General features: G+C 33.4%; 4 protein-coding genes and 1 long non-coding RNA gene across 5 annotated transcripts; 3 read left to right on the forward strand and 2 right to left on the reverse strand.

Annotated features, from left to right (window-relative positions):
* Positions 1 to 808: 808 nt before the first annotated feature.
* On the forward strand, positions 809 to 3,043 carry LOC138122970 (uncharacterized). Its single transcript, XR_011156671.1, has 5 exons — positions 809 to 905; positions 960 to 1,133; positions 1,186 to 1,592; positions 1,645 to 2,574; positions 2,640 to 3,043. It is a non-coding gene; the product is annotated as an uncharacterized lncRNA (long non-coding RNA).
* A 1,906-nt stretch (positions 3,044 to 4,949) lies between these two features.
* On the reverse strand, positions 4,950 to 5,983 carry LOC138122969 (ejaculatory bulb-specific protein 3-like). The gene is made up of 2 exons (XM_069037418.1): positions 5,750 to 5,983; positions 4,950 to 5,394 (listed from the first exon to the last, which is right to left on the reverse strand). The coding sequence occupies exons 1-2, from the start codon at positions 5,925 to 5,927 to the stop codon at positions 5,198 to 5,200; spliced, it is 375 nt and encodes a 124-aa protein (XP_068893519.1). The 5' UTR covers positions 5,928 to 5,983; the 3' UTR covers positions 4,950 to 5,197.
* A 1,771-nt stretch (positions 5,984 to 7,754) lies between these two features.
* On the forward strand, positions 7,755 to 8,329 carry LOC138122968 (ejaculatory bulb-specific protein 3-like). The gene is made up of 2 exons (XM_069037416.1): positions 7,755 to 7,994; positions 8,051 to 8,329. The coding sequence occupies exons 1-2, from the start codon at positions 7,814 to 7,816 to the stop codon at positions 8,245 to 8,247; spliced, it is 378 nt and encodes a 125-aa protein (XP_068893517.1). The 5' UTR covers positions 7,755 to 7,813; the 3' UTR covers positions 8,248 to 8,329.
* A 4,998-nt stretch (positions 8,330 to 13,327) lies between these two features.
* Positions 13,328 to 14,081, forward strand: LOC138124739 (ejaculatory bulb-specific protein 3-like). The gene is made up of 2 exons (XM_069039896.1): positions 13,328 to 13,666; positions 13,787 to 14,081. The coding sequence occupies exons 1-2, from the start codon at positions 13,486 to 13,488 to the stop codon at positions 13,981 to 13,983; spliced, it is 378 nt and encodes a 125-aa protein (XP_068895997.1). The 5' UTR covers positions 13,328 to 13,485; the 3' UTR covers positions 13,984 to 14,081.
* Positions 14,082 to 19,643: 5,562 nt separating this feature from the next.
* On the reverse strand, positions 19,644 to 20,501 carry LOC138123213 (ejaculatory bulb-specific protein 3-like). The gene is made up of 2 exons (XM_069037807.1): positions 20,171 to 20,501; positions 19,644 to 20,059 (listed from the first exon to the last, which is right to left on the reverse strand). Exons 1-2 carry the CDS (start codon positions 20,346 to 20,348, stop codon positions 19,863 to 19,865), a joined length of 375 nt encoding a protein of 124 aa, XP_068893908.1. The 5' UTR covers positions 20,349 to 20,501; the 3' UTR covers positions 19,644 to 19,862.
* Positions 20,502 to 24,183: the final 3,682 nt, after the last annotated feature.

The following is a 24,183-nucleotide window of genomic DNA, read 5'->3' on the forward strand; positions in this document are numbered from 1 at the left end:
CGATTGCCTCACAAAAAGAATTGTTCGGTAATATCGTCAGCATATTAAATGGAAGCTCAGCACTTTCAATGGGAAGGAATTTGGAGATCTACCACATTCCGAATGTTAAAGGGCCGGTTGCACCAACGCCAGTTAAAGTTAACTGTAGGTTAAAATGCTTCGTTACTTTAGTTACCTATTGTTATAACAATGTTTTCGTATATTTTAATCTGTAGTTAAATTTAACTCACGTTGGTGCAACCGGCCCAAAGTGATTTTTAAAATCCGGAGCATTCGTAGGTACTCCGTGGCCTGACTCACAGTCACATAAAACTTGTAGAAACTGTCTTAGGCGATTTTGGTGAGAAATGTAGACACAAAAACTTGACCCAGATAAGTCAACCGTGTCTATGATGAAGATAAAGACAAAAATTGTGGCGTCAAAATATCTTATACATGAAACATACAAGGTAATTCATAAGTAATAATAAGCCAGCCTGAATTGAAAATGCAACCCACAATACACTTGGAACGTAAAATTGGATGTGGACGTGGTAAATATCCAGTTTTACTTTCCAAATGTAGGTAAACCTCCAAAAGGTGTTGCCTGGAAAATCTGTTACAACAAAATTGCGAGGGCAAAGGCAGTTTTTCGAATCAAATTCACTAAAGAAAAAAGTTTCCAGTGTAATTCGACGAGATAAATAATAATAATTGAAAATAGTAGTTTTATTTTACAATATTTATTTAGTCACTCTTTCAAACAAATGAATTGCTGTAGTAATTACGGTCGATAAAAATGATAAAATAAGTACCTATATCTTAGTTAATACAGAGTGTCTATAAAAGAACATACATCAAGAGTGCTGTGGAATTGTGCGGCTCTATACTTTTTTTGACCGAACTATGTCAAGCCGTTGAAGCCGGTAAATTAGATATCATTGATGTCAAGTGACAAATGTCAAATAAATACGTTTTAGCGTCAGAGACTCAGAGCGTCAGTTTCTCAGTTTAGTTCAGTTGTGAATTCCGTGTCTTAGTTGTTTTCCTTGTGATTTTCTTCAACAGTCTAAACTAAACAGATAGACTAAAACGATTTTCCGCGTAAGCGTGAATTGTGAATAATACCAGAAACAAGTTACGGAGTTGCGAAGGTAAGACAGTTATTTTCGTACGTTTACAGTAAGTAATAAGCAACCTTTTCAGTAAACCGCAATGGTTTTATCGCTAGAGCAAAACACCTTCATTGTGATGTCGTATTACCGAAATGATACCCTGCAGAATGGAGAGTGGGTTTACTCGATAAACGCTTGCAAGGAAGAATTTTTTGCAAAATTTCCAAATTGCAACATCGTGGAAGCAAATTTAATTGCACACATTAGAAGGATTGTGAATAGATTTGTGGCAACTGGAAGTGTTGAAAAGGGTAAAAGTGTAGGAAGACCGCCAGTCAATGAAGCTGATGTACCACTTTCCACTTGCCAAAAAATTGTTAGAAAAAACCTGAACTTATATCCGTACAAGATCACTACACTTCAAGAACTTCGACCAGGTGATTCTGAGAGGCGCTTAGAATACTGCAATTGGTTTTTAAACAATTTGAATGATGACAGGTTTGTAATGATGAATTGAATTAAACAATTTTAATATTAACTTTGCTTGCAGATTATTAGACATCAGTTTTTTTTTTTGGACGAAGCATGGGTTCATTTATCTGGATATGTAAATTCACAAAACTATAGAATATGGAGTTCAGAAAATCCACATGCATTTGTAGAAACCCGATTGCATCCTGTAAAGGTTGGAGTGTGGATTGCTGTCTCACGAAGGCGTTTAATTGGACCGATATTTTTCCATGAAACTGTAAATGCCACTAGATACCGGGAACAAATTTTAGAAATATTTATTAATCAGCTGGATGATGAAGAATTGCAGAATGGATACTTTCAACACGACGGTGCTACAGCTCACACAACACAAGAGAATTTGGTTTATCTTCAACAATTTTATGGCAATAGAATTATAAGTAATAGATTAAATCCTGAATTTCCCCCACGTTCTCCAGATTTAACACCGTTAGATTTTTGTATATTTCGCCATCTAAAAAATGAAGTTTTTAAAAAGAGAATGCACACTTTGGAGGAACTAAGAAACTGCTGCAACACTATAGACCAGCAGATGCTGCAGAATATCTTTAACAATAAAAAGAGACGAATTAGGAAATGTTTAGAACATAATGGGGGCCACTTTCAACAATTTCTGTAAAATTGGGTAGGTACTGTGACGATTTTATCGGTCGGTAAAACCACCCGCAAATTCGTCCCCACTAATTAGTGAAGAGCGCCGACGCAAAACCCGCAACGGATAACGGAAGAAATCGTTCTCTTTTCCGTGCAAAGGTCCAGGTCCACTGAACAACACGTAGTACCGTTTCGCCGAGTTAAAATTAGTGTCCGAGCGTTCAGCGTAATAACGTCTCGGAGGCGAAGGTCAAAGGACCGATTAAATTAACCGGCGAAAAGACAGGCTCGCGACCATTAAGGGATCGGAACCGGAAACGTCGAAGACGGAGAAATTTCGGTACTAGCGTCGCAAGTAAGTACGACCTCGAAACCAAAATGGTGGCTCTCGCAGCTAGAAAATTTTCACTGTTCCCACAGGCGACCAGCAGGACTCTCCTTTCCAGGACTCTATTTCAGTCTCAATCAACATTCCATCGAGACTCTCAATTTTCTCAACACCCACGACTCCCTCGAGTCGCTCAACTTCCACCACTCAGTTCTTCAGTCGCACCACCTCGTGGAGACACCCCTCAGTGAAGCCCAACCAGGGAGGAAGCGAGCCCCGACTCCGGAGGAGCTCCGTTGGCGGCTACCACACACATTCCGACGAATTATTACTGTCCACCCTCGAGCCACCTTCGGCCCCACTGAACCACGCGACGTCATCCAAGCCCGAACGAGGAGTGACCAGTACTCGCAATATCGCACCCTGCGCGGTGCAGAGACCGGGCAAGCCGCCCCTGTAATTTCAGGACCCAATAAATGTTGTGCTGTCTTTTGAACTTTGGCATCTCTTTCTCCCTTCCGTACTCCAATCAGGACCAGAAATCTGTTTGTGGCCGGCCCGCCTTTTGGGTCGTAATAGTACCCTTGAAATAGAGATAACATAAACCCCCAAAATGTGTTTGTTTTAATTACCCCGAATCTTCATTATGAGGTGTCTGCAGAAGTTATGTTTTGATAGTTTATACCGAATAAAAATGTGAATTATTGTTAGTCCATCGAGTATTACAAATTGGAAGTGATCATTCTTCAGACAACACTGTAATTAATGAAAGATAGATACAATGGCATGTGGTGTGTTCTGTACCTAACAAATTTATTTTAAAAATCGAAAAACCTGTCATGAATGGAGTTACATAACCTCTTTTTCTATTTGGTACCACAATATGCTACAAAGCGGCAAAAATCAAATATATTCGAGTTCCACAGCACTCTTGATGTATGTTCTTTTATAGACACTCTGTATATGATTATATACTGTATGTAGGTATACTGTATATTGTCTTTCTTTAAGCTAAGACGAAAACCTATTTAAGAAAGTGCGATATTTTGTATTTTATGAACAAAAAAAAATATACCGGGTGATTCAGTTTGGTATTCGCGGCCCTACATCTTTTTTGTTTTAAGAAAAAAGTGTAGCAAACCATATATATTTGAAAATCGCTTGTGAAACTACAATAGATGATGTTGTCAAATCTTCTCTACAATGACATATGTCAAAGTTAAGACAGTCAACTTTTTTTTTTAAATAGTACACTATACATTTCTTAGCCTACTCTTGTAAAGCTTTTTTTTCTACATTTGAGTGTGTAAAAAAAGTTGACACTTACATCAGAAAAAAATCGAGAAAAATAATAAAATATGATTTAATTTATTCGAAAGCGTTATTTTCTAAAAAGAGCTAGTAAGCCAAACATTTGTAAATTCGCATTATGTTGGTTCCTTGCATGTCACTATTTACAAGACAACCACGTAGCCAAAAAATAAAATGATTTGACCTTGTTTGTTTTCAAGCCTCGGGTGCGCCTCGGCCAGAAAATTGAGACTCGGACGAAATACCAAATCCATACTGAATTTACTATTCTAAATTCGCGTTATGTTGGTTCCCTGCATCTAACTATTTTAAGAATTACATAGCCAAAAAATAAAATTATTTGACAGTGAAATACCCGATCCATCCTGAATTTACTTTATTGGAATATTAGAATACACTTTACACTTATTCGAATTTTACATAGTCACCTATTCAAATATTCGAATAATTCGAATACGATTCCCAAGACTCATCATGTCATTCATGCACTATCAAAATTCAACAACATATTTTCATAGTGTATGCATTCAAAGCGGTATAGTCAGGAAGAAGTTAGGTTTCGAAGCCAGATGTTATATCATAGTTATTTATTTAAATGTAGGTTATAACATAGCTATTTATTTAAATGTAGGTACTTTAATAATTGACGCTATTAATGTCAAAATTCAATTGTCTCCATGGCTAACTAGCTCTTTTTAGAAAATAACGCTTTCGAATAAATTAAATCATATTTTAATTTTTTTCTCGATTTTTTCCTATTGCAAGTGTTAACTTTTTTTACACATTCAAATGTAGAAAAAAAAGCTTTACAAGAACAGACTAAGAAATGTATAATGTACTATTTAAAAAAAAAAGTTGACTGTCTTAACTTTGACATATGTCATCGTAGAGAAGATTTGACAACGTCATCTATTGTAGTTTCATAAGCGATTTACAAATATATATGGTTTGCTATACTTTTTTCTTAAAATAAAAAAGATATAGGGGCGCGAATACCAATCTGAATCACCCGGTATATAAAAAAATGTTTCACACAAAAAGCAGCTTTCAAAGCAATTGTTTGGAATTTCATTACGAATAAAATTATATGGTAAGTTCTATGCATTATTGATTATTATTATTAAGGAAATTAATATTACAAATTATAAGTAGGTACAAATGTATCGAGCGATCAAATTAATTTGTAATCAAACCTGTGTTTTAAGCTGTGTTTTTTGTTCAAGTAACGACATACGATTTCGGATTCATGGATAACTCGATTATAAATTAATTTGATTGCTCGATATTAGCCAATGCATAACTGGCGATCAATATTTTTCAGTTTTAAATACTTTTGAAGTTAACGTGTTAGTCCTTCTTTCTCCAAATAATGTTTGTATTTTTTCTCATGTTCACCATCGGGATCATATTTGTTTTGTAGCTGTTGCCACCAGTCAGGTTTTTGTTTAATTAAATAATGAATTACTTTTCTAATACCTTCTTTATGTTCATCGTTACATTTTGCACATTCATTTAATAAAGCATCAGGAATATCCTCTGAAACAGAAATGTACATTATAGGGCTAATAATTAGTGTAATCTTAATGTATCACAGTATCACCCCGTTAATTTTTCCACAGTACAGGATATTTCACGAGTGGTAATGAGCCCGACGGAATTGAAAATGTATTGTAGGTTGCATTTTCAATTCCGTCGGGGTTATTTATTATCACTCGCGAAATACCCTGTGTAGACTCAGAGAATGATTTTTATTCCTGGATTTTTTAGATGAATGTAGTAGTTACTATTTGAGATAACTAAGAACACACTGTTTATTAATTACATATCAGAGAAATAACAAAACATTTAAAACATCAAATTTTTTAAATTTTTAATAAAAAAAAATTCTTACTTTTAAGTTCTTGTCCTGCTGGAGTACATTTTCCCCGGTCTAAAAGACAGTCTAAGTAGTTTTTCAGAAGTCGTTCACTTTTAAGAACTACATCTACTTCACTATTGAATTGATTTGTATATTCCTCGCCAAATACATTGGCAATCCCAAGAAAAAATAATGCAAACATCAGCTTCATTTTTACGAGTAGCTACCTCTACAAAACTTGATCGAATTTGTGGTGAATCTCTACTTATATACTGTCATTTAAGTGGAAAAAATTTCATGTTTTATTTAAACTTCTCTGAAAAATATAATTGCAAATAACATTACGATACACATAAAATTTAATTATAGAAGATAACTAGTCATCTGTAGTTAGGTATTGATTGATTCTGTTGTTGCCAGAACAAAAGATTTCACATTAATTATTTTCTCATTGTTTATTAACTCAAATGTTTAAAAAATGTTAAAAGGTATGATGTAAGAAGCTTTTTAAACGATATTTCATTAAAAGTTTATAAAGACTTTGTATCTTACAGTAGCGACTATTGGCACATATTATACATATAACTGTTTTTAGAGACTAGAAATGAAGTTTTACTCACTAGTGAGACAATACGCTTACATAAATGGTTGGTTACTATATTAATACTCGAACTGACGCACTCATGATGCAAAATTCTTACTCGCACATAATTTTGCATGTCTCTCACTACATGTCTCTCAGTACATTTATTATTATAATGTACTATTATCTTACAGTAGCGGCTATTGCTATACTTACATTATACAACTGTTTTCAGTGACTAAAGTGAAGTTTTACTCACTAGTGAGTTTTTTTATTATTTATAGCAGGAGTGGGAATTTGTTGCTTATTAGATAATGCTTTCAGTGCATATTTATCGTAGGTAACTATCTATTGTCCATTTCGCGACATATTTTGACAGCACAAAGCATTTAGGAGCAAGAATTTCTACTGTAAGATAAAACATCGTATATCACACGTGAGCGAAATGTCATTATAAGTTCGAAGGATGTGTATCACTCTGACGCACTCGTGATTCAAAGTTCTCACCCACGTATAATTTTGCATATCTTTCACGTATAATATAATGTACCTACTATTTTTCAATGGGAGTGCAAACATGAACTTATTATTACTTGAGATGTTATTAGATGTAACAAACAAGTTAATAAGAACTTAAATATGTACAGTTTTTCTAACGAATAAATGGATTTTTTCTTCAAATGTCCGTAAAATATGACATTGCACTGCTGCATTGATAATGCTAAAGTGTCACTTCATTGTCATAGCATCTAACGAGCTGACGAGCGGCAGATAAAGTTATTATCTCCGCTGAGGGCGTCCGTGAAGTTATTATCTCGGCTGATGAGCGGCTGTAAAGTAAACTAGCTAAATCATTTGAAATTCCTACCTGGTTTTTTAACATGTCTTAAATAGTATATGTTAATCGGAGCAAAAATGGTTTTATGTGCTTTGGCTGGTTTGTCTGCCTCACTGCGTTCGGCAGTCAATCTACCAGCCACAGCACATAAAACTTCATTTTTGCTCCTCATAACATAATATACTATTATTTTAGATCATCTGGGTCTGTTTCCAAATCATATACATATTTTATTAATGGTTAACTTGTATTGAAACTTTAAGGCCCATTTACAGAAGCGAAATTAAGTTAATCGTAATCAATTGAGCGCTTAACTGAACACGTGATACGCTTGAACTAATCAAAGTTTCGGATTCATGGATTAATCGCGCATTAAAATTTAACTTGAGTTAAATATTTAATTCTCTTTCTATAAACTGGCCCTCGGAGTAATTTCCCCTGTTAATTAGGTGCTTGTTAATAGTTTTTTAACAATAGAAACAACATCAGTAATTTTGTTTATACATGCAATTACATCATAATTAAAATGTACAAAATTAAGAAATATCCATGACAATTTCCGTTGAAATGTTAAATAACAAATCTTTCCCCACTTGAGGGTTTGTGTTTTATATAAATAACATCTACGCTTAGTTGTAGAATTAAGTACACATTATTGGATCAGACAATAAACATCATGATTTTAACAATATTCTTAATTTTTTCTTCTGTTCAAATGTTTGTTAATTGCGATGAATATTTGGTTCCACAAAATATTAATGTGGACGACATTATTAAAAGCGATCGTCTGATGAGAAATTACTTAGACTGTGTTTTGGGAAAGGGTAAATGTACACCCGAAGGCGAGGAACTAAAGAGTAAGAAATTTCTACATATTTTATAAATATTAAACAAGTGATTTTTTTTTTTGCAGAAGATATTCCGGATGCCTTGCAGAACGAATGTGCCAAATGCAACGACAAACATAAAGAAGGTATAAAGAAAGTTCTTCGTCATATTATAGAAAATAAGCCTGAATGGTGGCAAGAGCTCCAGGCTAAATTTGACCCCAAGGGAGAATATAAGCAAAAATATAATGCATTTTTGAAGGAAGAAGGACTAATACGTTAAAGCTCTGAACGGTTACAATAATTTAATTTACAAAAAAGTTTATGTAGCATGTCATAGAATATTTAAATAAAATGAATTAAAACGTAAACATTATACTCTTATATTTTTATTGAGCAAGTTGTCTTCCGAATAAGGTTGCAAGCCAGAAGTCCGTTATTTATTGTCCTATTTCAGTAAACAAAAGAAACCAAAGCAAATGATTTAAAAGAACTATAGAAAGTTGATTTTTTTTAGTGTTAAACGACGGTTATTTTTTTTAATTGCTGCCTATACTATATTGTATTTAAATTCTTATTGACAAAAACAAAAATGTATTTTATTCTTCAAAAAAAGCCTACAAAATTGTAAGCAAGTTAAAATTTTCAGTTTGAAGATGGAGTTGAGAAAGACACATTTCTTTACCCAGCAATCCTGGAAGTACTCGTAAGGTGGCTATTGAGCTACAGAGAAGTAAAAACAAAGCTTTAAGCAAAAATAAAACTGTAAGAAAGCATCCTTCAGAAATTACATAACTACCTAAACTAATGAAAATCTAACATTTACCAACGGAGTAACAAATGAAAGAAAAATTGACAAAAAAGAACGGCAGGATAACAATATTGAACAGATTCTGCAACTGATATTAGCAAAGTTGGAAAAACAAGAAAACTTCATATCAATTATTAACTAAAAAAATTCCAATTAGAAATTAGTACTAAGGGAGTTTATACCCAAAATGAAAGATTTTTACTACCATTAAGATTGTAGTGTCGACCACTACATTCTGATTTCTGAATCATCAATAGGAGCTCCTACCAGCTCTACAGACAGAAAATATAGATGTACCTATGTCTCATCTCAGAGACATTCCACCAAATAATCTCCTTCTATCTATATATTCTTCTATATTCTTCTATTATATAAAAATGAATCGCCGTTCGTTAGTTTCGCTAAAACTCAAAAACGGCTTGACCGATTTGAATATTTATTTTTTCTTTTATTCGCTTTAATACAGGGGTGGTTTAAAAAGAAAAAAAATTGGAAAAGTTGCCCGGAAAATTGGAAAATTCGGGAAAAACCAATCATCGCAATTTACGAGGGTGGTTCATCCGTAACATAGAAGCGGACTAGGTAGGAATGGTTGTCCTTGTTATTGTCATTTGATCATTAATAATTTTATCAAGGAATTCTCTCAACCTGAGTGTGCATTATTTTTAATGATACTGTACATTTATGATATAATTTTCAAAATAGATGTGGAAATGAAATGAAATTAATATACATATCCTATTTATTCCATTCACTTCAGACAGGTCCTGACTTAAGACGTTAAATAAAATTAAACAAGCTATTGGATAATTGACTTGTGTTTTTTCAGAGACGGGAACCAAAATAACGACTGACGCTGCTACTTCTATGTCTGAAGGCAGATTTTTTTCAAAAAACTCTTCGCAAATTTTCAAACGAACGAACATCTAAATTTTACTGTTCATCTAGTTGCTAAGGTGTTCCTATAATTTTGAGAACAGTCAGTGCCTCTTGCTGTTTTGCCGTTGAATTCAAGTTTTGTTGATTTTACATTTTGAGCGATCGTATGTAACGTGTGAGATACCACATTATTATCCCACTTATATGATTTACATATACCTACATAATAAACTCTCGTTGTGTAAACTTCATATCTGTGCGATAACAATGTCCATATACTACTTTTAATGTAAATAACAGTTGTCATAGGAACATATCATTATTTGTCACTCGTGTGGTTGCTGCATTCGACTTCGTCTCGTTCCATAACTCTACACACTCGTGAGAAACTGGCAACTTTTTGCAATTAATGCACAATACAATATTTACTACGATCGTGTAAGTGACTAATAAAGTAAAGGCGGGGAAAAATGCATATTTCCATAGTGACCATAGAAAAAGGTGTTTTAATAGATTTTATTAAAGGTAATTTAAATATAATTGCTACAAAAGCACAGGAAATATAAGTTAGGTCTTTTATTCAAATTAGTTAATGGTTTAATTGATTTACCGCATCCTCCATAGTTAATAGGTTTGTCTATACCTGCACGCAATCTTCAAGCACTTTGCCACATGCCTTTCATACGGTGTAATTGCTCTACTTACGCCCAACTGAATCTTATTATGTTTCTTGGGAATTGTTATTGTTTAAAAAAATCTTGTGTCTCATTTGATATCCAAGTAACATATAATTTTGAATATTTATGTTTATTTATTTTTTGTTTATGTGCTGCTTAGTTCGTAATATAAGTTATTTTTAAGAGTTAAAACTACATATTCAAAGAACCGTTTTATGGTAAAGAAATAACAGGAAATTTCAGGTATTAATAGACATTCGTGACACTGCACGCGAAACAAAATCTAAGATATCGGGTATTTTTTAAAATTTCACTTCGTAGTAGGCGTTGAAGAGTCGATTGCGAACGCACCACTCGTGTAAAAAAACTAAGATCCGAGATCCGTAACCCGTATAGTGCGTTCACAATCGAGTCTTCAACGTCTACTATGAGGTGAAATTTAAAAAAACACCCGATACAATTGCCACTGTTTTACATATTATTAAACGTTTACAATCAGTGATGCCAATATTGTAAAAAGATGACTTGAATTTATGCAAAACATATTAAATAGAGTCAGGATAAACCGCAGGAAGGAAGGTAAAATTTTGTACAATCGCGTGGAGATTTGGAGTTTATGTTTGTCACGGGTTCCGTTATATGAAAGAATAATGGAATTAAAAAGAAGGAAAGTTTTTAACGCTCAGGGCACGTTCGAATTAGGCCATAGAATAAGAAAACAATAGCGCAATGAACGCACAAGATGAGAGTATGTACGAGTAAAGTCCGGACGCGGCGGCCTATTGATCAGGACCGCCTTGCCCGCCAACGACGACCCAGTTACAACTGAGCGAGGAAATGACATTTGGGGCCTTTGCCGTACTCCAGATCAAGGCAATTGGGGCCCAATTTGAGGCGTCGCCTTACAAAACCCAATATATCAAGCCATGGATATTCATTACGTCCGGTTACTCACTTTTAAACGCCGCCCGACAAGGAAGTGCGCAATCTAATCTTCCAATTCCAGACCTTGAACCGAAACGCCAAATAAACCCATTTCACACCGGCCCCACCAATCAAACATAATTGCACAATAACTGCAATTTCTCGCCCATTTCACCTACAAGATTTTCTCTTTCTGCCGGCTGATCCTTCGAATCTTCTGATTTTTTTTATTATGAAAGATATTTTTGATTCATAAACATGTACGAAATAGGAAACTATGGAGTCTTCAGTTAAACAAATATTTTCCTATACTGAACAGATCTAAAATCGTGCAGAATTACTTAAATTAATATTTTATTAAAACAACGATCCCTTGGTTATAGGCACATAAATCGGAGTGTTTTAATAATTAATACGCACAACGTATTATACACCACTGTACTGAATAAACCAAGAACATTAAATTTAACTCGATGGTTATGAAAGTGACTAGAATTTCACCATTCCAAAATATTCCTCGCCAAACAATTCATTTCAAAAAAAATTCCAGTGGCGGAGGGATACTAAAATATGGCTTATTAGATTAGCACAAGTAAACACTTTTTCATTACTTAGATTAAGAGCTAATCGTCTTTTACGGCTACATCAAATATAACTTGTATCTTATGTGATACACACCTACAGTCATATCTACAATTTTTTCTTAGTTTTAATCAATCCACTGCGTAACAATTCCTTAAAATTTGAGAATTTTTATTAATCGTACCTGAAAGTGCTTTTTTCAATGGGAACGGCTGGAACGATTTCAGATTTTTTTTAAATGTTCGTAATAATCCGTATGAGGTTTTTATGTAAAGAAAAACTGGAAAAGTTGTCCGGAAAATTGGAAAATTCAGGAAAAACTGAAAGTGCTTTTTTGTGATGGATATGCATAATTCTTTTTTTTTTATTTTGTTCATTATAGTCGTGAAAAAGTTTTCAGAAATAAAATCGGGACAATTACAAAGGAAAGTCGAAAATTTCGGGCAAAAATTATCATTTTTGTATGCATTCTCGATCATAACATAACTGGCGATAGGAACGACATATTTGATTAATTCTTTTTTTTTTGTCGATATGCCCCGGGATGCAAATAACTCAAAAAATTAAAATAATTCGGGGAAAACTGAGTGCTTTTTTTATGAACTCAAGACCATAACTCAGGATTCGAACGATGGCTATGGGTAATTCTTTTTTGGTTTAGAATGTGAAGACTAATTTTCCGACCACTCAGCAATAACACTAACTAATACTAAGTGAAAACACAAAGATTAATGATTAATAGTTATTTATGTATTAAGGGCATAATCAGGAGATTGTGGCACGAGGGAATGTTTAAAGCCCGAGGAACGAATCGACAATTATGCCCGTGGTACATACAACGTTTTATTCTATTTTATAATTTCTAAAAGATTCAAACAAATATTTAGTATTCCTTAAAGGAAATCAACTAAAAGTTGTGTCCATGCAAATTTAGTTAGCTATTTTGATGTTGTTAGGGTTACTGTGTATATAATCTATGATTTTCTTTAATCAAATATTGTTTGAATAATTAAGCCAACCTTTGCTTGGCAGATTTTTGACAAATCCGGGCCATAAAGGCCAATTTATGCCCTCATTTGGGGGCGTATAAGGACGATTATTGACCAAAATAGAATAAATGATTAAATAAGTTTGAAACAAGTGCTAGAGGAAAAAATGAATCTAAATTCACCACTTAGAACAGAGAACTTGAAAAAAGAGTATAACAATTTTCTTTAACACAGAAAGTGAATCGGAAACTAATTCCTCAAATAACACTTTTACTGAGTACTGGTAAATTCTTTAAAATCTTTAAAAGAGTGTTTCTTCTTCTTGAATAATTTTATTTCCTTCGAAACGAGAACAAACAGATTTTTCATGTGACTATATTTGTACACACTTAAGTTCTACCATTATTTCGTGTATTTATAAAACAGATAATTTATTCCTGCTCTTTATGGACCATACTTTATATGCATTTATTTTTGAAATAATGATAATTAATAATTAATTTAAAATGTATAAAATTAAGTAACGTGTCCGTGACTTTTTCCATTATTATTTTTTGTGAATAACATAAATGCTACCCCACTTTCTCATTAACTTTTTATATAAATAATGCAACCACACACTAAGCAAACATTGTTCTCTCAGACAATACCTACACAATATGATTCTAACTTCGGTATTCATTTTTCTTGTTCTTCAAATCTTCGTTAGTTGCGATGAATATTTGGTTCCACAGAACATAAATGTAGATGACATAATTAAAAGCGATCGCCTGATGAGAAATTATTTAGATTGTGTTTTGGGAAAGGGCAAGTGTACACCAGAAGGAGAAGAATTAAAGAGTAAGTTATTTCTTACGTTAACATACATTTTCAAACAAGTTACTGTAGCTCCTATTTCATAATCAAAATGCTTCATTAGTAAGTATACGGGAAACTAACATTTCTCTTACATTTTTGCAGAAGATATTCCAGAAGCCTTGCAGAATGAATGTGCCAAATGTAATCAGAAACATAAAGAAGGTATAAAAAAAGTTCTTCATCATATAATTGAAAATAAACCTGAGTGGTGGGAAGAGGTTCAAGCCAAATTTGATCCCAAAGGAGAATATAAACAAAAATATAGTAATTTCTTGGAGGAGGAAGGACTAATCCGTTAGATTATAAAATAATGACAATTTCACTTGTAGAAGCAGATTCAGTTTCTATAATGTAAATTATAAATAATATAATCTAAAATAAAACAATTAAATTTTAACTTTGTGTACTTATTACTCGATCTACATATATTTTTTAAGATTATCGAATATCAAATGTTATATGTGTTAATAATAATACTTAAAAAACACAACAAAATCAAAATGTGGAGGCGAGACGCCGGTAATTATGTTGATTAGCACTGCACTATTATAATACTTGATAGTAATATCCGTAATAGTGTATGTACTCCGGCAAAGTTGCCGTGCCGCCGCTGGGTGTTAGAGGGAAATACTTAATAATAACGGCGTTTCCACTAAACTTCGTCCAGCGAGATATTGGGAGATTTTAAATTTTATTAAATTAACCCAACATTACAAAATGCACTAGAATACATTAATTAGAGCATAATTTCAGGGCAAAAATGTTACTGCTTGAAGGATATATTTCAAATTTTACGTGCGCTAGGTACTACTTTCTTTACGTAGAATGTAGTGATTTTTATGTCAACCACTCTCTCGCTGGACAAACTATACCCATACAGACGGAAACCTTAGGTAAAGTTTAGCTACCAAGCAAAATATTTTCTGCTAATATTTTGTACAATACGAGAAATGAATTTTTCAATTATTTGGAAAATAATAATTTAACAGGATAAAAAATCATTGTATACATTATTTAACAAAGTGCTCACCAGATGAATTGATAAAGTATACTCAAAACATAATATATTTGTGCACCATGCACGTTGAATATTTATTGGATATTTGTTTGTTAAAGAACTTGTATTAAAATGAAATTTATAGCCACCTACTTTTTTTATATAATGACTGGTACAATACCACAAAAGTTAATTTTACTTAAATTGAAGTAATCTTTCTTTCTTGGGATTTTTTCCATTTTTTTCTCATACTGTATAAGCTATTAGCAGTTAATATTTTATATGTTACCTAGACTTTATCATTATCTTAGTCCTCCGTCTCTACACCAGTTTCTTACAAAGTCGACCCCGTGGGAATGTTTCCTTGTAAATAAAATCTTCAATTTAATTTTAAACCAAGGCTTGTAATATCTCTATTAAAAATCACAAACAATAACTTAAACTCACTTAATTGTAAATATGTACTCGTATTTCAGTGTCAGGTAAGATTACAAATCAACTAATACATAATTATAATTTTATAATTTATTGTGTGGCCTACGAGTACAACATACAATGATGTAAACACACGATTACTCTGTTTTGTTAGTACAGTCGTTTTTATTACTTCAACACCTAAATACAGGGTGATTCTGAAATAAGTTTGGAAAAAAAAACGGTAATTGGTGACGATGAGAAGAAGTCAAGTTTTTTCGTTTTCAAGATACAAATGTTTGAAAATTTGGTCAAAATTGCAAGTACGCTGCTGAGTTAAAGGTGATGAATCGATTAACCTGGTAGTTTAGCAACAATAATAATCAAAGGTGCTCGTCAGTCACAAACGTAACCTTACCCCTCTAGATCATTTCCATAGAAACATTTACAAAGCAGTGTGCTTGCACCTACGCCTTTATTGTGGAGTTGGTGTAACAATGGTTGCTAATGAAGTGAACAAAGTCGGACAAATTTTCCCTATTCATAGGCGTTGAAAATACAAGGATATAGGGTAATTTCCTTCCTTTTGATTTCACCTCCAAAAGTTATTTACGCAGAATTATTTTGTATCAAGGATACTCCACTTTTTTTTTCAAACTTATTTCAGAATCACCCTGTATAGTAGAAAGAGAATTGCAACATTTTTATTTGAATTAAAAGATGAAAAAGAAGAATTAAAGAAAATGTATATACTTTAATTGAGTAATCTAGCAATGATGTACATTATGTATGTACGAATGCTTTTTGAAATTTGTTTTCATTCAGTTTCTTTGATGTAAAATATAAAATCTCTCTCAAATGTACAAATGTATTGTTCTAAATTATATCTTTATCTACTTTGCGTTACTAATGGGCTTATTATTATATTCGGCGTTGGTCAGTTGGGCCAGGCGTCAGGTAGAGGGATTTATTTATCGTTCAGTTGGGCCGATCATTAGTTAGGGGTAGGATTATAGCGTTATTTGTAATCTTCTCTTCGTATGTTTATGTTCTCGACAGCACCAAGGAATACATATTTAAAATCAAAGATACAACATAAAAAAATGCACGGTGTGGTACGCTAACTCTCTTTGGCTCTTATCTATCTTTAGCAGTTACCCCTATTTGCGGCCACTTTTCCATAAGCAACCGTATTCCTACTATAGAGAAAAAAAAATAGCTTTAATTTGATATATAATTTATGAGGATACGTTATGAAGGTATAGATTAAACAGAGAGGTACATGTTTACACCCGGTTGCCAAGGGGTTGCGGCCAAGTGAGAAATGGCAACCCAAACTTTTCAATTTCTTTACACATCTCTCTTTGAAATGACTTATAATTTATGTAAAAAACAAGTGAACGAAACTGTTTGGGAAAAAATTATTTAATTTAATTTTAATTAAAAAATACTTGCGGCCATATTTTGATAGGCAACCCTGCAAAAACATTTCTCTATTCATAATTATCTATAAAAATTTTGTTTCCATTAAAAAACAGATGAACGTAGAAATCATGCAGTGGGATCTTAGACTATCAGATGTGGTCAAATTTAAGAGCATTATCTCTCTGGCCCAACTGCACGGTCAACTTAATCCTCCCCCTGCTCTCCCGTTTACCTGCGTCGTACTTTTTGGCCCAACTGACATACGTTCATTATGTTATATCGAAAACAGTTTAATAATGAATCATATTATTAAACTGTTTTTGGTAACTTTTAGCTTTCGTTATATTGGCAACATCAGCAGTTTGACGTCAGGCGTCAAGCTACGAAGTAAATTTACTAAATATAACCCTACATTTTTGTGAAAAATGTCTGTTACCCACCCACGTGAAAGTTCGTAGTCTATGTGCTAATTCACATGGATATAAGACATAAGAAATACATAAGAGCAGTGACGGCTCGTTAGGGGCGGCAGAGTCGGCCGGGCCGTACCACACATAATTACGAATTTTATTTTCATACTTTGATAAAAAAATGTTTACGTTATTTTTCTTCAAACACAAATAACAACTTAAATTACAATTTACATTTCTGTCTCGTACCTAATTACATTGTACTGTGTACCGTATGTGCTGTAAATACACATATTATGTAGTATAAATACCTAAACGCATCCAGGATAGTTTTGAAAAAAAAAAGTGTGTGTAAATAAAAATCCACTTAATAAACGCAAAATTCTACTAAACATAAATTATGATGTCTGTTCGCCTTCATCGTTTTTTTTTTAATTGCCTCAGTAAAGACCAATTTAAATTAGATATTGAAGTTAAAGTTATTTTTTCACCATTACAAAAATTAAATGTATACGAATATTTACAAAACTACGACAATAATTGACAAAGCCGTTCCTAGGCTCCTGCGGCAAGTGTTTATTAAATAGGTAATAAATACATTCGGCCAAGGAAGGGGAAGGGTCGGCCAGTGACGTATTTGCCGAGTGCACACAGACCACGGATTACTAATACGGATAGGCCACTCTTTGTATAAGAATGAGAACCAGTTTCAGAGCCATCTATCCGCCCTGAGCCAAAACATTTAGCCAGGCAACAGACCAAACCACGGGTCCAAACCTACTACCAAATTTAAATTTTTAATTTCAAAGGTAATATTATCAATAACAATTAATCATTAATAATGTGTTACTTTATGTTGTATTGTTTTTATACAATTTTATAACACATTATTAATGACTAATTGTCAGTGATAATAATTAATTCAAGTCGAAGATAAAACAAAACATTCTGTAATAACTGTTAAAAAAATGTATTATCACAAAAATATTAACTCAAAACGACACTAATCAAGTAATCAACTTAAGACAGGTACAATTATTGTCTGTTAAAACGTTTTAATAACAATATAGTAATTTACGTTATAAGTCCGGTAGACGGTAGGTTAGGTATTTGTAGAACGTTATGAGTTACACATTATGGATGAGGCGACGTTAAGCATCCTTATTATTACAATTGGGCATACAACACTTTTTTTTAAACACAAACGACGAAAGCATGGTTTAATTAAATTAAACTGATCTTGAATTTTGAAGTGCTGAACTGCTGACTCTGTGATTTACACGGTTTCTTATATTTGTTTAGTTCAGAGCTAATAGATGGCGCTAACCTATATAAAATAATTATAAAATAAAATAAAAAATACGAGTTAACATGTACTTTTTCATTAAAATTAAGTTACAACATTGTGTTTTGTACTATAATTTTATTGTTACTAGTTTTTTTTATTATTATATTTGACTTCTGAGAATATAAGTCGTCTCAGGGCGAGCAGATGGCGCTGATGCTCGCGGTTTCAATACGCCCTATGTTGTTTCACCCCCCTGACACAGACTAATCTTTGCACTGCGATTTTGAAACGATGAATACGTTCAGAAGTACGTCCAGCTGTCTCGTCTCACCAATCTTAAGTTATGTTGCTGTAACTTGTAACGGATAGCTTAGCTCGTTTCACACAACCCCGGCAAAAGTTAATTTGGCCGATAGCTGTTGCAGCGCTGTGGCGCTGCTAAACTGAGTTTGCTAAGGTAACGACAACGGTTGCGCCAATATTTCCATCTCACTTAATTTGGAGTCTATGCAAGTTAATCGACACGATACAAACATCCCGTGACACGATACAAACATCCCGTAAAACAATGAGTTGTCGCTACCTTATTTATCATCGAGAACCTTAGAGTTTGCGTTTGCGTAGTTTAATTCCTTAATTTCAAATTCACGTCTGCTCCTAACCGTTTAACGTATCGTCTTTTGTTTCTGTTTTGTGTGTTTAATCTGTTATTAATTATTATAGTATTATTTAAATTGTGAGTGTAAGTGGTAAGTAGGTAAACACACCGACAATGGCAAATGTAAAAGATACCAATGCCGATTTGATTAACTATTTATTGGTAAATAAATTTCATACATTGTCTTATGATGACACAATATTTGTGAAGAAATTGCCATTTCCATAACCCTCAATGGTTGATTTAATACAATCGAAAAGTGGTCATAATCGCGCGTTTTCTAAAACTCTGTACCAGAAAAATATATGGTTAACGGGCAGCCAAGTGCACTTGCACTTGTTAGTTTTACTATGTAACATTTTTTTAATTATGAACCTACATTTGTCACGCGGATGCCTATCAAAAAGTTAAATTGACTAATTAGAGCTTTACCGATCTACCCATGTTCGGCCGACCCATATTCGCGAAACACGAGCCGTCACTGCATAAGAGATACCTAAGAATAATTTGTAAATTTGAGCAATTGGAAAATAATGTATGTGTCTATATAACTGGAATATGATTCTCCATGCCTTTTTGTATACAACAATAATGTTCACTGAGGTCACTTCTCACAAGTTATATAAAAATTAATAGCATACACACTGCATGTATCATGAATTTCAAATTTCTTATGCCTTATGTCAAGCTTATGTCCATTGTGAATAACCACTTAAGTATATGAAAACTTAAGCAGCCGAAATTTCAGGAATTAGTAAAGCAAAGTAGATAAAATATTATATTATACTCGTTTAATAAGGGCATTTTTATAAGTCATTAAATATTTTCATATAAATATGTAGTTAGTAAAATTTATTAATTTTTACACTTTTATCATCTGCGGGTACATTTAAATACACCCTTTTAAGGAAAAGTTAATCATTGAAAGTTTATACATTTTATACAATACTACTTTAGTAATTGATTATTCGATATCGTCAACGTTTTTAACGAGATAAACCCTCTTTTTCCAAGAAATCGGTGTATTTCTTTTTGTATTCTCCTGTAGGGTCAAATTTTACTTGAACTTCTTCCCACCAAGTAGGTTTGTTATTTATTAAATGACGAAGCACCTTCTTAATACCATCTTTATGTTTCTGATTGCACTTAGCACATTCGTTTTGTAAAGCTTCTGGGATATCTTCTAAAAATATGACAATTTATTGTTATTATTGCAATGCACTGTAAACAAAAATTAATTTTGTGTATTCACCTACTTAACATTTTATTAGTACCAGCTATTGATTCAACTTACTTTTAAGCTCCTCCCCCTCAGGTGTACATCTACCTTTTCCAAGAACACAGTCCAAATAGTTTCTCATCAATCGGTCGCTTTTGATAATTTCATCTATATCAATATTTTGGGGAACCACATATTCTTCACAAGTAATTACTTGCAAGCAAATAACAACTAGAAACACTGTTGCGATCATGTTGATGCTTGTTTACGTCTGTGATGTCGAACTTAGTTTAATTCACTTTATATAGAAATGTCTAGAGGAAAAAACTTTTACGAAATTTGGTAACAAATGTCATGAATGTATTCATTATGATGTAAATTTTTAATTGTGCAAATGTATTTTGCAAGTAAGTACATCGTTAGTCCTGAAAATTAAATTTCATTTAATTATCGTCTTTATCTAAAATTTTAATTTGCAATTATTTTTAACCAGCTAACACATTTCACCATTTTTTCAAATTCGCTGATTATAAATTAAAAATATGTGACTAAAGAATAACTTATAAATTAAATAATAATGTAAAAGAAAAGAAAATTTAAAGCATAATCTTTGCCAAGAAGTTCGCACCATATGGAAAAAATTATGTATTCATTAATTTGATAAAAATGTTATAACGGGAATAAAAAATTATTAGGTGATTTTTTGGTATGCCTCAAACTTGAAGAGTAACAAAAATTCAAAAACGAATTCTATTTCTAATTTTCAGATAAGCAGCGATGATTGCCGAGTAACATTTTTCGCTAAATCAAGGAATAAAAAATTGGCCCAGATGGCGCGAACTTTTTGATAAGCACTGTGAATATCTATGTATCTAGAATGGGTTACTTCTAATTAAGAATCGATATTTATCTGAACAATTTGATAAATTGATATTACATTAGATCTACTACTATTATCTAAAAGTTAGTATGGAGTAGATTCACGAAACTCAGATCGAAACGGCAAATATCCAAATGTATAATGCTTCAACAATATCAGTTTTGAATTTGCAATGTCTTATCGAGCCTTACCGGGTTTTGTGAAAGCCCCCTAAGACTTTAAGTACCCGTAAACTTGTGGAACAAAATTATTTGTACAGTTTTGTGGACCTTCGATTCGTCTAAAATTACAAATAATAAAATGATTTTAAATCTATAGCGTGTCCCGGGACTCGTTCCCCAGAGAAAAATGGGAGAATCTCCAAAAAAGGACAAACACATAATGCCAAAGAAATTTTTTTCTAGCTTGAACGGTATTCAAGAAAAGAACATTTTAATTCGACCAATCGAGGCGTTTTAAGCCACCCAGGTGTTACTTCTCGTAATTGTTGCTAGGTTGCATATTTTATTACGTTTTCAATAAACTTTTGAGAAACGTCAGTGTCAAAATTTCATTCAAATCGCTTTAGTACCGCCGTGGTACCGCCGTCATGCTCAACCGTGCTCTTTCATCATGTAGCGGATTATGTGGAAATGTTGATAATTTATGGAGAATGTGGACGAAATGCTAGAGAGGCAACAAGGGTTTATGCCCAACGTTTTCCTAACAGGAATGATCCCGGTCACAAAACGATTCTCAGTGTTATCGCACGAACAGTCGAGACAGGTCAAATTTCACCAAATAGAAAGGAGATTGGTGGTGCTCCCAGGACTGTACGCACTATTGGGAACGAAGAGGCTATTTTAGATGCCTTTGAAGAAGGTACCGAAAGCATTAGCGAAGTTGCTCAGGAATAGAATATTTCGAAGACTTCTGTACATCGAGTGATGAAGACTGAACGACGACATTCATACTATGTACCTATTATATGCATGTGCAGTATTTACAGCCAGAAAATTACCCTGCCAGGCGGGAATTCTGTACATGGCTTTTAAATCTAGAAGAATACAATCCTAATTTTGTTTTCTGATGAATCAATTTTCGGCAGCAAAGGATGATACAATGCGCAAAATTGACACATCTGGGTGGAAGAAAATCCACATGCTCTATTTTCAAAAGCATTTCAAGAACGATTTTTTATAAATTTGTGGGCTGTTCTATTAGGAAATCTTCAGTCTTCAGTAGAAATTAGTTTATGGTCATCTAACTTCCCTCTTTAGGTAGGACCTTTCGAATTTCCTGCACAGTTAACGGGAGACATTTACGCAGAATTTTTGAACGTAGAACTTCCCAATTTGCTTTAAGACATTCCACTTTTTTTTTGTGCTAACGACTTGTTTCAACACGATGGCGCACACCTCACTTCAGTCGACAAATTTGAGACATTTTGGATCAACAGTATCCTTATCGATGGATATGTCGTGGCGGTCCACGACACTGGCTTGCGCGGTCCCCTGATTTAAATCCTCTGGATTTCTTTCTTTGGGGCCACGTTAAAAATATTGTATACCGAAGCCCTGTTGCTATAGAAGGGGTGGCGCTCAGGAAGCTTTTGCTGCAATTACTGCTGAAATGGTTACGAATTCTAAACCGACGGGCGACGGGCACGGTTATGCTTGCAAATGAATGGTGCCCACTTTGAGTACTTGCTCTGATTGTATTTATTTTTCGTTTCATGATCCCTTTTGGCTTATGTTATACCTTTTCTCCTGTTCACGTTCATTAGAATAAACAAGGTTCTTTTCAAAATCGCCATTTATTGTTTTATTTAAAAAATTAAAATAAATTCATAATATATGGAGAGATCTTGATGATCTTGAATGACCTAACATGTTGATGTTGACGCTTTGGCATTCTGATAGTGTGATAATATACGCTTAGCAACTGATTCTATTCACATTAACACCTGGTGTTCCCTTTCTGGAATTGGTGGATCTTAGGCCCGGATTTCAAGTCATGGCGGCCAATAGGTAGTGCAGCCCAAATCTTTATCCTACACATTAATTACCAATATGCGTCATCTTTCTCTCTTGCGCCGTTACCATGACAACAATAAGTGCGACCGTCGCAAGTCAACTTGAAATCGGGCTCTTAGACATCTCACAACTATGTTAGCAAGTCATTAATTTTTCTTCGTTTGCATTCTTGGGATCTAGACTGTCGTCGGCATTGGTCAGTTTTCTCTGGGGAGCGAGTTCAGGGACATCGTGAGTGACATATTTTTCATTATTACATAATTCCTCAAATGATAAATATTATTTAATAAATTAAAAATACGCGTATCTCTTTCAAGATTAAAGGTTCTCAAATGATAAATCAGTGTAATAAAACTGCGTTATTTATAGATGTAAAAGCAGTCACTTGCAGCATAAAAGACTCTTTAGACCACTTACAATAATTTTTAAGGTCTCAGATATGCCCGGCATAAAGTATGAAATGAAACTCATTTCATTACACGCCTTATTAATAATTTATTGAGTATTTTTTTTCAAATGGACGGGATGATGACAGCACGCATGCGCATAGCATTCGGCACGTTTGCAACTTAGACAAAGCTCAATTAGACAAAGCAGATTCAAGGCTAACAATACTGACCAGTTCAACATAACAGAAAACTGCTGATAGCTTCCTTAGTTTCTTATGATTTATTTTTTCTCTAAGATCGTAAGATTTAGATTTTTTCTTATTTTTTCGGGGGCCTATAAATATGTTCATAAGTTTAAATATTTACCACACTTCATTAATTAGCCATGCATAAAGTGTAACATCAAAAACAAAGGTAGTTATTTACACTTTTTATCATGAACCTATTGATGTTCAACGATTCAATTACTTATTTTAAATGGGAACGTCTATTTTTTATATCATGCTGTGTCACATTTTTGTCAGTTGTACGTCAAACTTTTCAGTCTTTTAGTATTTTACAGCGCGAAAACTAGGTTTCAGGAACGAGGCGAAGCCGAGTACCTAATTAGTTGGACCGCTGTAAAATACCTACCGCACGACATTTGTATTAGACTTTTCCGCTGACCACTTTTACATTTATTGGAAAAATAATACATGTAAATGTGTTTTTACAGTAAATTAAAGTAACGTATGACCACTTTAATTTTAAACCGTGATTGCTACCGCACTCCCCCACAAAGTTACAACATCCGGCGGTAAATCG

Source organism: Tenebrio molitor, chromosome 2 (assembly GCF_963966145.1).
Source record: "Tenebrio molitor chromosome 2, icTenMoli1.1, whole genome shotgun sequence".
NCBI classification, from domain to species: Eukaryota; Metazoa; Arthropoda; class Insecta; order Coleoptera; family Tenebrionidae; genus Tenebrio; species Tenebrio molitor.